Genomic DNA, 17,748 nt, shown 5'->3' on the forward strand with positions numbered 1-17,748 from the left:
TTCAGAAAGAAAGTACCTAGAATTAGAGTAACCCATTCAGTGCTTTTCTGCATGTTCTGTCGAAAAGCTCCTATGCAGTACGTTCATTTTCTCACCTTTATGCAACAAGTTAGCCTTGCCTTTGAATCCTAGTCAGTCTGAAGTAGGCTGAGTATACTTATTATCCAAAATTATACTGAATTTTCTCCACCCCCCCAGTTTTCCTGCTACACAATGTACAATAGCCTGTGCTAGATCCACATGTAGTTACAGACGCAGGAGCTCCAGGCTACTGGGATGATGGAAGTATGCTTTTTTACAATGCAGAGAGCAGCTGTAAATCATCTTGTGGGCATGTGATGTTGGCCTAGAACTTATATAATTTAGGAATTGGTTTGGGTTTCTTTCCTTGCTGCTGCACCTCAACTGTGCCATATGTTTTTGTCTTCAGCGCTGTTGTTTTCTGAAGGAATTGCTTGGCTGAAAAACCTAATGCGATTTTTTGACTGCATGTTTAGGTTTGTAAAAGTCTTCAGCTACTACACCTGCATCTGAAGTGCCTGTTCCTTTAAGGCGTTAAAAGTTTGATGTCTTTAAGATGTGTCATGCTTTAGAGAAATTTCATTATCATCTTTTTTTTTTGTGTACTACCAAAATGCTAACTCACGGACTTATTCACGTATGTGAGAATTCCATCAGTGGAATGCACATACGTATCTATATATAAAAAATGTATGTTATTGTATATATATTAATGCATATTATGTATGTGTATATATATATATTTATTGCAAGCCTAGTAACCTAGTCTTGGTATAAAATCTGCATAGAATTTCCCCGTTCTGTAGAACAGAGGAGAATCTCACAGAAACAGATGGCAGGAAAGAGTTTGGACTTGGAGCCCATCATCTCTCTGTAGTCATTTCAGTATTTCTGTACGTTCATATCTGATGCAATTACGTCTTGTTTCATTTCAGTAATTTGCTGGCTAACTCCTTTAATTGTAACTGCCATTTGGCCTGGCTGGGAAAATGGTTGAGGAAGAAGAGAATTGTCAGCGGAAATCCACGCTGCTTGAAACCCTTTTTCTTAAAGGATATTCCAATCCAAGATGTAGATGTCCAGGACTTCACCTGCGATGGTAAGAAAATCCAATTAAGTTTGACATGTATGGTAATGTTGGCAGCTCTGTGAGGAACTCCATGCCTACTGAGCAAGACTGTGGAGTAAACGTTTCAGTTTAGTCTAGGCCATCCGGAGCTGGTGATCATTGCTCCCTATCAGGAGTTTATTTTTATTCTTGATTTCCAGTTTCTGGATTTCTACTATCTACACCTCAAGTATAAGAATGAATTTATTATAGACAAATGCTCTGCTTTGTATAATCCCAGTATAATCCTGACCTGTCCTCCCACTTTCTTATTTGTACACTCTCTGAAGCCAGTGGGAATGGTGCCTTCTTGGAAAGTCTCTTAGTTTTGGATAATGATCAGTTTCACCAATAACAGGTATGAATAGAGGGAAATTTAAAAAAAAAAGGGGATATTATTTGAAATGACTCAGCGATGTTTAATGCTTTGCCAATTTAAAAAAAACCAAATATATACATATCCTGACCTTTCTGTCATTCTCCAGGTAGTTCTTTGTCTTCTGATTTTAGAGAAAAAGAGTAAGAACTAAAACTAACTGATGAATGCACTGCTAACTTGACTTGTAGGCTGTGACTGCCTTTTAAGAGCAGATATGCTGGAGCTGCAGTTGGTCAGACCTCGAAAGAGACCGTAAGAGTGATAGACATTTCCTGCTTATAGTAGAAATTAATTTCTGTCCTAGTCGTGCAATCTGGCAACAGGCCCAGGTGCTTGGGCTCAGAGCTGAAGGAGACCCAAGTTTAGTCATTACAGAATAATTTGCTTTTAGTTTGGAAGAAAAAAAGAATAAATCCTGGTCCACAAAGTGACATTCCACACTTGGGAGCTTTCTCTATCATACAGTCACTCAGACAGCCATGGTGAATGGAAAGTAGATGATGGCAGGGTGTAAAACACTGAACACAGGAGAAAATTGAATATGTTGAAGGAACGTGCTTTTTCTGCAGATTTATGAAAGATTTTGCATTTTGTTTCCAGTCATTAAGCTCAGCTGGGAACAAAAAGAAAAAAAAATTATCTTCCCTCTTCTTCTGCAGGCTGGTTGTGCTCCTCCACCCCTCTGAAAACAAATGATTCCCTACCCATCCATTTATGCGTAATTCTGTTATCTTGTATCAGGACTTCCCGGCTTATTCTTTAATCTCAATGCTCAGGGGTACATCCAGCAGAGAGAAGAAAGAAACCGATCTGTCTCAATTAGTCCTTACATCAGCTAAAAAAATTAATAAAAAAACCCCAACAAACCAACAGGCGGCACATAGTGGCATCTGGCTGCGTGCTCATGGATTGCCGCACGGTGCCTGTGCTCACCAGCAGTTGTGTGGTTCCTCTCACTGTCATCTAGAGAACGTGCCACTAAGTGTTTCCTCACACACATCGCGATGTTGTGGCGTGCGTTTGCCTTGTGTTTTCCAAAGCCTGTTGCTTTTGGGGAAAATCCACGCTTTCATGTTCTTAACTTCAAAGAGGTGGTTTCTTCTGCAGCAACCCTATTGTTCTTCCACAGCAAGATTTAATCTGCTGTTTATGGACCTTTGAAACCCTTTCTGGAGAAAGTAGACGTTTTTATGTGCACGCAGATGGATCGTCAGCAGTTGGAAGTATGCTGCTCGGTTTGTCGTTTGCCTGGTTATCCTTGTCAAAAGCAATGAGGTTTTACAATTCAGAGGACAAATGAAGTGCCAGGCTGACTCTAAAAAGTAGAAAAATTCACATCTAAAAAGCTGAATTTAAAAAAACCAAACCACTTCATGAAGTGGAGTAGGTAGTGAATATCATCTGTCTAGTTGAATTTAAAAGCAATATTCTGGTTGAGTTCCCCATCTCAGCTAGTACGTTGGGAGTGGAGGAAGGATTTGAGATTCACGTGACACAGGAAGAAATATTTATTCGAAAATATTGCTATTCCAGTTTTTTTCCTGTTGCCTGAAGAATCCGTGTGAAAGCAGCTTGATCAAAGCATTGGCTCTGCTTTAAAATATTGTGGCGACCACTGTGCATTCAGGGATGTCCCTCCTCGGTCCTCGTACGTGGTTGTCGTCACAGTGCGTGACCCTGGGTGTAGAGCTGACTTCCTCGTGCTCTTTTTCTCTCCCCTTGCAGGTAACGATGAAAGCAGCTGCTTGCTCTCACCTCCATGTCCTTCCCAGTGTACCTGTGTGGACACGGTGGTTCGCTGCAGCAACAAAGGGCTGCGGATATTGCCCAAAGGAATTCCCAAAGACGTGACTGAGCTGTAAGTTACCTTTTACGAAGCTACTTTCATGAGACGTTCGTAAAATTGCATCACAGTGAGGCTTTGTAGGTCCTTGGGGATTTTCCTTTGACTTTAGTGACTGGTGGGTTTGTGCTTTGGTGCTTTCCATCTGTTTTGGTGGTTATTTTTATACTTATTTCTCCCTTGACTGATTGCATTGCTCTGTAGTGGGAACAGAGTTTATCTATCCTTGTACCCATTAATTCTGTGTGTAGAGAACAAATGTGTATATTAATATCAAGTAATCCTGTGGTGCTTCTGAGAAGGCTAAGCTCACAATAGGAAGTTTGAAAGGATGATGAAAATATGTTCCTGACTTATGCAGCTGTGAGCTAATTATCCTCTGAGGAGACTGGGGGAAAAAAAAAAGCAAAAGAAAAGAAAGCCAGTGGTGCAAATAAATAATTATTTCTTTTCTCCAAACCTTATGAAATGGCTAAAATAACAGATAATTAGATTAAATTGTAATTAAATTTATCCTAGTTTAGAACCATCTTCTTAGCCATCTTTTCGTCTATCCCTCACTATTACTTGATATGGATTTTGGTTCTTTCCGTGGAAAGAAAATGCACTGGTGGAACTGCTTGACTGAAACAGTTGGCAATAGAAATACTGAGCTATTCCCCTTTAGGTCCTTATTCAAATCTCTCCCAGGTGAGTCGTTACTGAAGCTTGTAACAATCTCAGGAACCTTTCTACGTGAAAGTAATTCACAAAGTTAGTTGGTATGTTCAGTGAGTTTTGTAATGAATTAAATCTGATTTTGCTATTTTTTAGGATCTAACAGTATTTGTACTGTTTAGTAAGAAGGCAGCTGATGAATGATATGTCATCTTTTTTTGCTTCTTTCATGACGGGAGAATGGGGTTTGCACTGGTTTTATCAGTGTTGTACTCAAATACAAGACTTTGTTGCTGAATGCTGGAAGCGTATGTGGTAACTCAAATTAACATGGAGGTTTTGCATTAATGGATACATCCCTGGAACACTGTTAACAAGGGCATGGTTAATAAACCTGTTCTTGTTCAGGTTTCATTACGCTCACATATGACTCACCGACAATAAGGTATCACAGGTGTTACTTTGCTTTCCGCTACCACGCCGAGGCATGTTTATGTTTCAGTTTTGCATATTATTTTACTGATGCTATCTGATACACTGCTGATGTAACATGCACAAAAAGAGTGAAATTAATCTCACATTCTTGAAAACTGCTGTATTGCTTAAGCCGTTTCTTGGCAAATGAGGCAATAGCCTGAAACTGAGCAGTTTGAGTTCATAGGGGTTTACGTGACTGTCTTCTTCAGCGGGAGCCTCTTGGCTGTGCAAGCCTCTAGTTTGGCTTTCTGCTTTCAATCCAGAAATGTGTCAGCAGAACACAGTCAGCTATGGACTGACTGGCTCTGAATATTTCATGTTCTGCATATATAACCTTGAATTTGTCCCAGCTGTCTCAAAACTCAATCTTGATCTCTCAACCAGCAGAAACTAAAGTCCTTATTTGTATCGATACCAGAAGATGAGCTGCAGGGACTGAAGCTAAAGCTTTCATGTGTTTATGGATATTGTGATGAGAATTAAATAGTTTTTTTAAAATAAATAATCTTACTTGCCTTTCTTCTGTTTCCAGATTGAGATAAAAATGTTGTCCATAATCTAGAAGGGACTATATCATCTAGGTCTCACGTTGTTAGCTTGAACTTCAGTATTTTTACTGTTCTCTGAGAACTGCCGTCGCCGCTGCACAAACAGCATCTCTGGTGGAATTCCACCTCTTGCCGCATTTTGGGGACAGCTAAAACTTGGCAGAGAGAACCCAATAGCTTTTTGGGCACAGGGTGAAAGAGATTTGTCTTGTTTAATATATTTACACTCCTCACCCCCAAATACCCACCCATTTCCCTCAGGCAGTCCTAGATCCCTTGTCGTAAGGCTGAAGTATCTTCCTAAAGCTCTTTTGCTTCCGTGGTAGTGGTGGACATCTGTTTAACACTCAAAACCAGAAAGAGTTTTTATGAGTGCACCAATTGGACATTTATAAACTTCCATTATTGGTGTGTTCATTCACAAGGTACATTAGCTGGTTTACTTTATATTAAACTGCAGTGGGTTTCTATACAACATGGTTCAAGGAAATGAGCTGCAATGTAACTTGATAAACCAATCTGTAACAGCTGAATATAGCCTTCCCAGAATTTCTTTTCAATTCTTGTAGAGGTCTTAAAATAGTCTTAGAACAGGAATTCTTTCATCGTAACAGGTGTTAATTTAGTATTGTGCAAAAATGAACATACCTCTTGCACAGGCACATGGGGAAAACGACCCTTTGCTGAGTCAGATTTCCCTGTACTGAAGCCCAGCAAAAGGATTGCCAGCAATGTTTTACTACATGGTGGAGGGGAGACATAGGCGCTCTCCTTCCAACTTTCTTCCCGAGTTTCCGTTTTGGATGTGTATATATATATACAAAACATGTGAAAATCATTAGAACCTTCATAGTTAGAGCTTGGAATGCCAGGAGACATCCCTGTTTGGTTCGTACCACCCTTGGGAGGAGGGATTACCTCGGCAGAGGAAGGCTTCCATCTAGAGTAGAGTTGAAAAGATCACTAAGTCTCCTGGCTTTTTAGAAAGGTGATGATGCAAGAAATTTGTATTTCCCAGCTATTCCTTCACAAAACCCTCGTCACTGTGGGCAAGCCCTCTTTCAGCTTCTTGGGAACCGGGAAATACTAGGTTGTTTCTTGAAAATTCCTTTGCTGTATATTTACATACTGCCTACATTTTTTCCCCACTGTTTGCTTCCTCTGAAGAGAAACATTGGGTTTTTTCAGTGTACTTTTGCTTTTTAGCCTCGATGTAAAATGTTCATGCAATGAGCTAGTTTGGAACTTAGCCTTGCTGCTGCTTAGTGTTTGCAGCTTTCCTTTCCTTTTCCACCCCCCCCATCCATTTGAACTGTTTCCCATGCTCTTTTTCCTTTTACATATTACCTCAGTGTGTGAACACTAGTTTGTTTGTTTTTTGGGGGGGGGGGAATTTTTCACAAAAGTATAGTCTATTTCTAATAAAGTCTTATCTGACAGCATCCAGCTGCTTTTATGGACCTACAGCAAATAATATTTTGCACTGGGGAAAAACATTGGAGGCAATTATGTGGACGGCATGTACATAAGCTGTAACATAATGAGCATGTGTATTTTAGAATAAATATGTGCTAATCATTTCACCTCTAGACTCCAAATGTTGTCATGACACTGAGCTGTATGATAGTGCTGATGGGATTGTTAGGAGAACGTGCATCTGCACATCGTTGCTAGTGATTACTTTTCATTTATGTTAATATATACTAATAGTCACATTACTTTTGCAATTTCTTTTTCTCTCCGCACAAACCTTCTCTCTCCTGTTTGTGGTTTTTGTTCTGTGTGTTTGGTTCATTTCTCCTGCAAGCTCATTCACTACTTGGCACGACAGTTTTCTGAGGGGACTGTCCGGCTTTACTGGCAGAGGGATCCCATTGAGCTGTCTTTTAGCTCTTTATTCCCCATCTCCAGTTTGCTGCCTGTTGCAGCCTTGACCTTAGCGTGGCACCTTTACTCAGCTGAATCTCCAGTTGCCAAGATGATTCTGACATTTGCTTCCCATGCATTTGCTTCTCACCAATCTCAGTCCTCCTTGCCATCTTCCAAGGCACTTGTGGTTGCTCTTTGCTTGTGGCTAAACATACCTGGGCCATGTGAATTGTTGCAGTAGGTGTGCTCTAAGCTGTTAGTTATGATCGGTGTAGAATATTGTAGTAATTTAGTGCCATTTTTCAATATGCCTGTATTGCTGTTGATCAAAGGGATAACTCTGAAGGGGGACATCTGAGGAAGATCATCTGCCTGAGAATGCAAATTATTTTGCTTGTCTGGCAATCCGCACTGTCATAAACACTGACCCTTAACAGTGACTTCAGTGAATTTTCTTTTCATAATGAAGGAGAAACAATTTAGATCAAAGCTTAGGCTTACATGGTCCTGTGTCATGTGTTTTACAGGCTGCTTAATTCACTGCAGAGGAAAATTCTCCCATTGAAAGAATGGATAGTTCTGTAAGAAGGATATTTTAGTTACAGCTAAAATAAAGGAGTTAAATCACTTCAAATCTTGTAGTTTAGAAAAAATAAATAATATCAGTACTATCAAATAATGTGTTCAATGACTGATGAAGTATATACAGAAAGGTGACTTTAGCACCAGTAGAGACTTTAGGGCCTTCAATTTTCTCTTAAACACAGCCATGTTTCTGTGTGTCAGACCTGTGGGTTAAATGCACCAAAATCTGAAGTCCCTATTTGGCAAAACTTAAGGAAGTTCAAGATCCAGATTTGTACCTAGATGGATACTTGAATTTTGCTTCTTTGCAAGAAACTGTAATTGAAGTTCTTTAAAATTCATGCTTCGCGGATGATTCATCTTTCACAGTCCAGTTCCCTTCTAGACCACCGTTTTTAGGCAATGAAAGTTACCCAGTATCCGAAAATTTTGAGGCGTCTGCATTAAAAAGTTTAGACAACAACGTAATTTTAGAGCTGCATAAAATTGTCAAGTATCATCTTTTTTTTGTAATGTAACATTCTATACGAAATAAAGAAATTAAAGGGAAGGCTTTGTGCCTTTTCAATTACTGCCTGTGCACTGATTTCTCTCTCCAGTTTCTCTCCTAGCACAGATTGCTGCCATGAGCTTGACTTTATGGTTGAATAGACATTTCGGTACAAAAAAGGTTCCAAGTGATTCAAATCGTTACATGATGCTCTGGCACCTTGCGCTGGTTATATCACCTCCAATCCGAGTGGTTTCAGTACAAAAATAGACAAGTTGGAAGAAGAACAGCTGTCATCTTTTATGCATCATTTTGAATTTTTTATGTGTGATGGTAGCGTGTGGGGAAGGTGCTGGATGAGCCCCGAGGCTGCTGCAGGCGCTGGGCTCCAAGAGCCGGCAAGTGCCTCATCTCCAGCACTTGGTTTTGTTTTAGAAGAAGCCTTTCTTGGTAGGTAGTTGCTGGTGTTCTGTGAGAATGCGAACACATGGGTTTGGTTTGGGTTTGGGGGTTTTTTTTTCAATTTTGGCTCTGGAAATTGCTCATTGGTTACAAGTCATTGCTGAGACTTCAGGATTCCCAGCAGCATTCATGGGGTAAAAAACAATTTCCAAACTGCAATTTAAACTAGAGAGTCTAGAGGAGTTAAGGAATGAGGCTGGTTTGGATACCAGTCAGTGTGTCTGTATTAAGGCAGCTGACACCCACTCTTGACTCTGACTGTCTCCGTGTTAATAACTGGACTCTGAGCATTGAAATTAAAAATGCATTTTTTTCATTCATGCCAGAATTTCTTTGCATAGCAGATGCCGTGTACATAGAATCATCTTCCTTTGGCTAGGGATGGAAAAGAATTAAAAATACAGTCTTCCCTCCACATCATTCTGTTATGGCTTATTTTGTTTTGTTTGGGCAGGGGGTCTGTAGCTTCCTTCATTTTATTTATTTGTTTATTTATTTATTTATTTATTTATACATACATACATACATACATACATACATACACAAAACAAAACAGTAAAATGTAACTGGGCTCTGCGCTTTCACCCTCAGGAATAATTCTTTTATTCATTATGTCCAGCTGCCAGCCCTCTCGAGCATCTGTTTAGAAAATACTGCCACTGCCAATGGTATGACGCGGTGAGAAGTTTAATGGTGGTGAATTGTTCTTATGTGTCCATGAGAGGTATCTTATCAGTAATTTTTCAGTGTAAAATTGTGTTTGTTCGGCTATTATACCATTGGTGTAAGTATTGCAGTTTTCTGCAAGCACGGTTATATAACTGTCAGATGACTTTCGGTATGAATCTGAGGCTGTTCAAAGCACTTCCTTTGTGGGAGTTGAACTCCAGGGGTCTGCATGTCTATGTTAGTCTGAATAGTGAAGCACTGCATTAAAAATGTGTGCCTTCGACTTTTGATTGCACCAGAAAGCAAAATATGGGGGGAACAACCTTGGCTAGCCATCATCGTTTTATCCAAGTTGCAGGCTGTTTCGTACTGGGATTAACAAGAGAATATCTTGAAAACATATTTCTGACGTCTTTAACACGTTGCAAGAGTTGAGTTTCTTTTCCTAAAGGAAAATCGTATTTAGCTTCCAAATACGTAATAAATGACTCCTTTGCAAGGGCCATCTGTTTGCTGTGCAGCACTGTCACTCCATGCTAGTGGTCTTTGTGAATGGAAAGACTGATTTGTTCAGAAGGGGGTTTTTGTTTGGTTGGGTTTTTTTTTCATTAAGGAAGGCTTTTTTGGTTAAAAATTCAGAAGCTTGTAGCCCCACTTGTCCAGCCTAATCCTGGCAGGATCTAGGTCAGCTCCAGCACATGCCTGAAGGTCACTCCACGCTGATGGATAACCGTGAGGCTGGGGCAGAATGGATAACCATGAGGCTGGGGCAGTTTAGTTGGAGCAATTTAGTTGAAAAGAGAGCTGAGGCAGCAGAAAATGGTGAGAGGGCATTATGCTGAAACAGAAAAAGGAGCGGGGAAAGTGACAGCTAGGAAATGTTGTTATGTAAGAAGTTCTGTTAGTGTTTATAGCTTTTATTTTTAAATGATGTAAAAATAAAGTACGTGGGAAAAATTTCTTGGATTTAGTTTACACAAATATCTCTGTGTTGTTACAATTAATGTAGAGAGGGAACGTACAGCACAGAAATAATCTATTAATATTGTTGTTTGCTATAGTAAATGCAGAATAATAAATCTGTTGCCGAAGAAAGGGAAATTGTATATGTGGGATAAAAATTCTTAACATGATTATTGGTTTGTATTTTCAGCAGTAGAGTGTTCTGGTGTCTGTGGGCTACATTTCCTGACTACGCTTGATTATCTTTCAAAACATACCACATCAATTGCATTGCCCCATGTCTACCTTAGGAAAAATCCCCCATGTATCTTGTAAGGAAAAGAAATATAATTTTATATTTTATTCTCACCTGTGGAGGGAGGAATGCCTTCCTCCTACACAGCACTTTCTGAGGAGGTTGGATTTGTTTCCTGGGTAGATATGGCTTCTGGCAGATGTCTGGAGGATCACCTTGACAGTGTCACGGCACCACAGTGGTCAGTCTCTATTGGAGCCTTATGACTTTGATATCTTCCAGGAATGCAGTTTCACCCAAAAGCCGGGATTAAAGAAAAGAATTCCAGCTGTGGCTCTATTATTCTGTAATAAACAGAAAAAGCCCCACATCCCATTGCTACCACAGGTCAGCTGTGGAGTCTTGAGTACCTGTGCTCTCTTCGGGGCAAACTTTTGCAAAGTACTGTATTTTGTCAAAGGTTTTGCCTTGGTTACTGGATGTTCATGTTTCTTCAGTGGAGAAAAACTGCACAGTGCAGCACTGTGTGACCATACGAGGACGTAGGGTTATCTCAAAAAGGCTTTAGCTCTACTGTGCATATGTCTGGATAGAGACACCTTCAGTGGTGTCTCAGGTAACTTCCACACTGGAAACACAAGCTGTTTTATTAAACACACTTAATGCTTGTAGGAAGAGGCTGTATTCAAAGAGAACTTGGTCTTTGGTCTTCAGTTTGCACCAAATTTTCCTCCTGTGCTGGCATACTTTGGAAAGGAAAGGTAAGGAGGGTGTGTGTGCCATAGCAGGTGCTGCTGTAACAGATGTGGCGTCAGACTCGTCGATGTTGGTGTTGACACTGGAATAAGTGAGACTTTTGCAACACAGAGCCCTGGCAGCACAGCTTCTCTCCCAGTTCTGGCTGGACAAGGAACTTTCAGAATCACTGAGCGCTCAGCATTCTTACAGAAACTTGGTAAAGGCAGCTTTAAGTTCAGGGCACAAGCCAGACAATTTTTCTCCCCTTCTTCAGTTGTTCTCACAGAAGAACCAAACAGCCATTTCTATTTGCTGCAGGCGAGAAGTCCTGTATTTGCTTCCAAGTCCTAAAAAAAAAAACAAAACAAAACAGTAAAAAACTATCATGCTTTGCATGTGATATAATTCACTTAAAAAGGAGAAACTGTTGTAGTTTCAAAGCAATGAATCAAAGATCATTTCCTTGGGACTGACTTTGTATTTTGTTCATTCTTGGTGCAGATTGAGGACAGGAGTTCTTGTTTCCATGTTTGTGTAATTGTCAAATCTGACTTTTTTCTTTTTTTTTTTCAGATACCTGGAAGGAAACCACCTGACTGCTGTGCCGAAGGGACTCTCCGCCTTCAAACACCTGACACTGATGTAAGAAACACGCAGTTTCAATGTCAAGAAAATTACATGACTCTGCACTATGTTGTAGGTGGAACATAAATAGTGTTTCGGGAGGAAAAAAAACCCCCACAAAATATATAGGTACCAAAAAAAGGGGAGAGGGAAGGAAAACTGGAATCCTCTATTTCAAAAGACTGTTTTATTGGAAACATTTCCAATTTTGGTTTTCAAGGGAGAACAATAACAGAACAAAATGTTCTGTTTGAACCTAGAAAACTTCTTTTGAATGAAAAATGAAATTTTGTTCCAGTAGCTGCCAGTGTGAAGAGCCTATGTAAATGGTATGCCTGTAACACATTGCAAAGCAAGTTGGTATGATAAACATTCACCCATGCTTGTATCATTTATTAATTCCTCCTTCTTCAAAAATTTTGCTTATATTCACTGTTGGGTTTTTTGAAGGCTAGATGCTGGAAATAAGCCTTAATATTTTTGAGTCTGAGACTTTTTAGAGGAGTCTGAGCTTATTCAAAGTTGTTTAGAAAACATACCGGTTTATATGTGGCTTTTCAATTGCTTAAACCTTTTTGCTGTGCAGCTGTTACGTAATCTTTAAAAGAACACTTATTACTCCTTTAATATATCTAAACAATATTTTCTGTATGTTTCCTCAGTGACTTGAGCAACAACAGCATAAGCATATTGGCCAATTACACCTTCAGCAACATGACTCAGTTATCAACGCTGTGAGTACTCCAGCATTTTGGTAGCAGTGGTAATTGCTTTTCAGACATCGTCTTAGGCATCGAGTAGTTAGTGTATATCTTGTTACTTAAGCACGTGTCTTCCCATGCTTCTTTGTGGTTGAGTTAGTAGTGAAATAACCAAAGAAAACACAGTGTTGTAACTGTTCTCTCATTCTCCCAGCATCCTGAGTTACAACAGACTTCGGTGCATCCCAGTCCACGCGTTCAATGGGCTCAGGTCTCTTCGAGTGCTGTAAGTACCACTTTTTGGATGCAGCTGAGTTGCAGCTGATTAGAATGCTGTTGATGACGGGGAGGTTTTTAATGAGCAGATGGCTTTCACTTGATCCAGTAGTCATAAATATTTTCACATGATTACCTTCAATGTACTTGATCTTAGGTGCAATATGTCTGGTAATGACTAGAGCAGGTGAATGCTAAACTTTGAGAAGAAGCAATTACGAAGTTGCAGGATGAATGGATTTTCTGTGATAGTTCAGGGACAAGAGCTGTCATGAGAACAGGCCTCCAGGAGACTGCACAGAGTCTGTTTGTGTCTCTTCTACTTGAAGAATATTTGGGTGCTCCACAGGAAAAGACTTTTCTCTTTGTGTGAAAAACCTGATCATATTTTTTGTGTAAGTTTGTATTAGATGCTTCAGCTTGTGCATTTTTGGAATACTTTCTATTAATTGAGATTTCTGCAGGCAGGTTCTGCCTTAAAAGAATGCAATCTCAAGGTAACTTGAAAGTCCCCATACTACAATGAAGAGTAAGTAAGGCCAGTGGCTGGGTACTGGCAATGCTGAGCTGCCTGTCTCAAACGTCTCTAAGTTGTGAATGAAATTTCACTTTGTGTTGACTGGAGGCACACTCAGAAAAGTCCATGGGTAGTGTCTTTCTTTGGAGGACCTTTTCTGCGTTCTTTCTTTCCCGTGTAGTTGCTTTCAGCAGCTCTCTAGACTGAACCATTTGCTTCCAATTTCTTCTGAAAGTCATCGTCTTGGTACCATCTCCGAGCGTGGGCTGGGACCTGTTCCTTGTGGCAAGCATCTCCCCCTCCTCGGCTGTTTTAGGCACGCTAAAATGTCGGCACAGAGGAACTGAAGAATGTGTCCTGAGTGCTTTGAAACTTCACATTATCATTTTCTGTTTTTAAAAAGATTCGATGTCATCCCCGTGCAGAACTGCCTGTGAACCTGAAGAGCAGTGGCTGCTGTGCACTGGCTCCCTGAGGGAGTTAAGGGGCTGACATGTGACTGTGGAAGCAATAAGACAACGTTGTTTGACCGAGCTCTTTCACTGTATTTGAGTGGCAAAATAGATATTTAGGTTTCAACCTCCTAACTTAGAAGACAGCTTTAGATTCCCAGTTTTCAGTAGCAAAAACAAGAAAGATACGTAATTTGGATTTTTTGTTTTAAGTTTGGCTTTGGGACTCTGATTTCTAGCACACTAGGATGGTCACATCTGAGCTGTTACATGAGTCCTGAAATCCAGCCACGGATGAATATGTTCCATTTCGTGGCCAAATAAATTCTTCCATATGGAGCTATCTTCTAGTCCGCTTCTGGTATGCAGGCTAGCTTGATTAAAACTAGTTTGGGACTCTCTACCCTGAATCACAGTGTAGATACACCTCATGCCTCACTCTTCCTTGCAGACCACATACGGGCAGAAACAAAAGGCAGTGTTTTAATAATTGTTATCTTTTGGCTTTTTCAAATGCTCTGCTAATCAAATTGACAAAAAAGGCTTCCTCCTTCAAGGGAGAAGCCCGCCCTGCCTTGCACAGAGCAGCACGAGTGAAATGGAGCCTAAATGGAAATCTCATCCTCCGCTCCCTGCATTTGGAAGCCTCCCGATTGATTTGATTTATTATGGCTCACAAAACTCCAGTATCAGCTACAGCTTTGGCCATGTGTCATCCATGTTGTTATTAAAAACCAATTCTCCAGAGAGAAAATGGCTCCTGAGTGACAGTGTGCAATCTGTTATTGTCAGTGATTTATTATCCATATTCTCGGAGGAGTTTAAAAGAGGAAACATCAGCAAAACAATTTCCACATTTTTATTTTATTTTTATATAAAGAGGATAGATCTTGTTACCTTTGGCTGTGCACGCCTCCGAAGGTAGCAGATCCTGCTCATACAAGCTTCAGTGTCTTCCAGATACCCTATGTTTACTTTTTTGCCTCCATGATAAATAAATATGTACTTGAAAATCGAAATAATCATACATGCATGATCAAGTTGATCTTTGACAGAGCTCCGCTTCTGCCCTCTCTCTCTTACACTTTTCAGCACAAGCTCAACTGAGAAAACTGTAGAGTCAACATGTTTCTGTTTAAGCCTGAATAAATATCAGTGTTTACACAATCAGGCCTTTAATCTTCAGTCTTCACACAGCTTATCCACAACAGCAGCCGAAGTGCACTGGGGAGCAATGGCAACAGAGAGCCTCAAGAATTTTTTCGATGAGCAAAAGTTGGTATCGGTAGGTTTTTGCACTGAAGCTGCAGTGAAAAATTGTGGGTTTGTTTTAGTCTGAGTTTTTTGGGTTTTTTTCCAAAGCTAATCTTTTTAGAAGCTAAATGTAAACACATTTAAAAAGCTGAGATTGAGATAAAGTAATTGTAAATATTCGAACTCTCGGGTAGACCTGGACTGATTATTCTAGAGATTATTTTTGTTGTATGACGTTGTATCTTCTGACATTGTTTCCTGACTTGAGAGGCAAAGTTGAGAAACAAAAATATTTTCTCAGATCAATAAACAATTTTCTATGTTGTATTTAAAAAAAAGAAATATTAAAAATGAGCTACAGAGTGTTTTACTAATATTTTGACTGAAAACTCATGGATATTTACTGCAACTCAAAGCTCATTAATACATCTGATGGTGAAGCTAGCACTTGCACTCTTCAGGCACATTCATGAAACCAATTTTTTGGCTCTGTAAGCTCAGCCAAGCTTTTTGCCACATTTCTGCCTTTACAGGGCAGAGCACCATTGACTGAAACAGCATCCCCTTTGTGTTCACAGTGATCTGGTGCTGTGAGACACGGGGTTAGGAGGCAGGACTTGGGAACACTTACTGAAAGAAAAAACAGCCCAAAAATCCCTAACCCATACAGATACATTTAGATCACTTGCTCACCTGAGGACAAAGTAATAAACTAGTGAGTTTACGTGTAGAACAAGGTTTTTATTTCAAGACTCTCAGAGGAGATCCACATCACCTTAAATTCCTACCCCTGCTGTTTACTGATGTTCAGACAAGAGGTTATCTACAAGTTGTGCTTTTGAGGGAGAACACACACATCAGTGTGTGTCCGATTGTTTAAGATTTTTCCTGGACCATTTGGTACAGAGATATCTCCCTGTTGTTGATCCCAGACAAAAAAAAAAAAAGAAAAGATTTTGTTGCACTGTTGAAGTCTCTTGCCACTATTTATTATTGTGGGGTTTTAAGTTTTTTTAGAATTTATCATTTCATTTTAGCTGCATGAGTGAGGGTGTTGCTGACATGATTTTTTAATTAAAATGCAGGCATTTACATCTATAAACATACCTCAATATTTGATATACATATTCAAGCCGTTCATTCTGGATAGTTTTATGTTTTCAATGGTTTTAGCTTCTTACAGGTAAATGGCTTTGTTGCTCTTCAGCTTCTCTTGGAAGAAGTTTCCAAGATATCTAGGAAAGAAAATGAACCCCTTCACAGAATAAACATAATTGCTAGGACATGAAGATAAAGAGAAGTTCTGCTGTCTGTTCAGAGAAAATCAGAGAAAATTCAGAGAAAATCTTTAGGAAGTTTAAAAGATCAGACTATAAGCTGATGAGTGGCTGCTTGTTTAAATATGCCCATCTACTTGAAGGGAGGAACATTTTGATGATAAGTTTTTGACCAGACCTGATCTTGTATCCTCATACCAACAAAAATACTCCTTATTTAATAGCTGTGGGGTCAGTCAGTTGCTCGTTCTGTACAGTCAGTGAGTGTGCTTTATCTGGAGTTACTGCGTGGAAGCTCATATCCTTCCTGTTCTGATTTAATTGCTTGGAGGTCCACATGCCAAGTAGTGTTATTAATAGCCAAAACTTAGGTACACTTAAAAGAAAATTTCAGAATCAGGGTGTCGGGATGGGAAGTTTTTGGTGTACGGCATCCAGAGCTGGAGGGAGATGCCAGCAGGATAACCTGGCTGTAGTTGGGGTGATTTTGTGCTCTGTAGAAAAACTTGGCGATATGCTGAGACAGAGCCTGTGGCTGCGTAACGTGGTGGTGGCAACATGGCTTGTGCTCACGTATTTCACAGCCCCATGGCAGGACCCAGCCTCATGGAAGACAGGACAAGGTGGGACTTTCCCTGGCAAGTTTATCTTTCCTCGCTGTGTGTGTGCTGGAGTAAGGCAGTGTGTAAAAGTTAAATTTGTAAGAGTTATAAGGCGTCGTAAAAAAAAGTGTAGATCTCGGTGAAGCTTATAGGGATGATAGGGAAGAAAGGATGCAAAAAGAGATACTTTTGTTTTCATCTCTGTATTTCCATGAGCTCAGATGTTTGGTTTGTTTGAAATAAACTCAGTATGCGCTGTTTCCAGAACGTCTACAGTCACAGAAATAAAAAAAATTAGTTTGTGATTGCTGTGTTCCATGAATCACCAGGTAAATTAGAAAATAAATGACTTGCGGGTAAGAGCTGCCACAAAAGTGACGCACAGTAGGTTTCTCTTTTCCACCACCCTCTTCTGCCACGTCTGAGCAGTGGCAGTAATTCCCAGACCAGGGGAAGAGGGCATAAAGAATACAGCAGTTTGCTATAACTGAACGAGCTCAGGGGAGAAGTGCAAAAGAAAAATTATTTTTCAAATAATGATGTCCTTTTCCTTTGCAAGTGTTCTACCAGCTTTTCCTTAAGAAAAGTCTGGTGGCATCCAGCTGATTGACTCCTCTTGGCTCCTTACAAGCTCTTTCTGTTACTATGTGAAGTAGGAAACGTATATTCAGTGGCATGCAAACTAGAAAGGTTAGAATAAATTATAAATATTTTTCTCTGTGCTATTTTTTGCCAGATACTTATCTATTGAGGCAGAGGGTGCAGCAGCTGAACAGCTGATTTTATTTATTTATAAAACAAAGTCTTACATGGCTGTGTGTCTTCTGGTGTGTTTGCTGGATAGTTTTTATGCATTTGTCACTCCCAGCACCCTGTGCCCTCCTGCACACTCATTTATTGCTGCCTGTTTTCCTGCCTGACCAGAGCTTTGGTGCTACCAGAAGTTCTGCTCTTCTCTGTCTGCCACAGCCTCTGATGGTGGTGCCCACTTTGCATCAAGT

At 40.0% G+C, this 17,748-nt stretch overlaps 1 protein-coding gene across 1 annotated transcript in view; it reads left to right on the plus strand.

Moving 5' to 3' along the window:
- The window catches only part of LOC104273786 (slit homolog 3 protein-like), a 137,425-nt gene that overhangs the window by 110,390 nt on the left and 9,287 nt on the right, over positions 1-17,748 (plus strand). The window contains exons 14-18 of the mRNA XM_009869217.1: positions 957-1,120; positions 3,234-3,366; positions 11,618-11,686; positions 12,331-12,402; positions 12,584-12,655. Of these exons, the coding sequence (XP_009867519.1) occupies positions 957-1,120; positions 3,234-3,366; positions 11,618-11,686; positions 12,331-12,402; positions 12,584-12,655 (510 nt within the window). The remainder of the gene's footprint in view (positions 1-956; positions 1,121-3,233; positions 3,367-11,617; positions 11,687-12,330; positions 12,403-12,583; positions 12,656-17,748) is intronic.

The sequence above is a fragment of the Apaloderma vittatum genome, unplaced genomic scaffold (genome assembly GCF_000703405.1).
Source record: "Apaloderma vittatum isolate BGI_N311 unplaced genomic scaffold, ASM70340v1 scaffold13285, whole genome shotgun sequence".
Lineage (NCBI taxonomy): Eukaryota > Metazoa > Chordata > Aves > Trogoniformes > Trogonidae > Apaloderma > Apaloderma vittatum.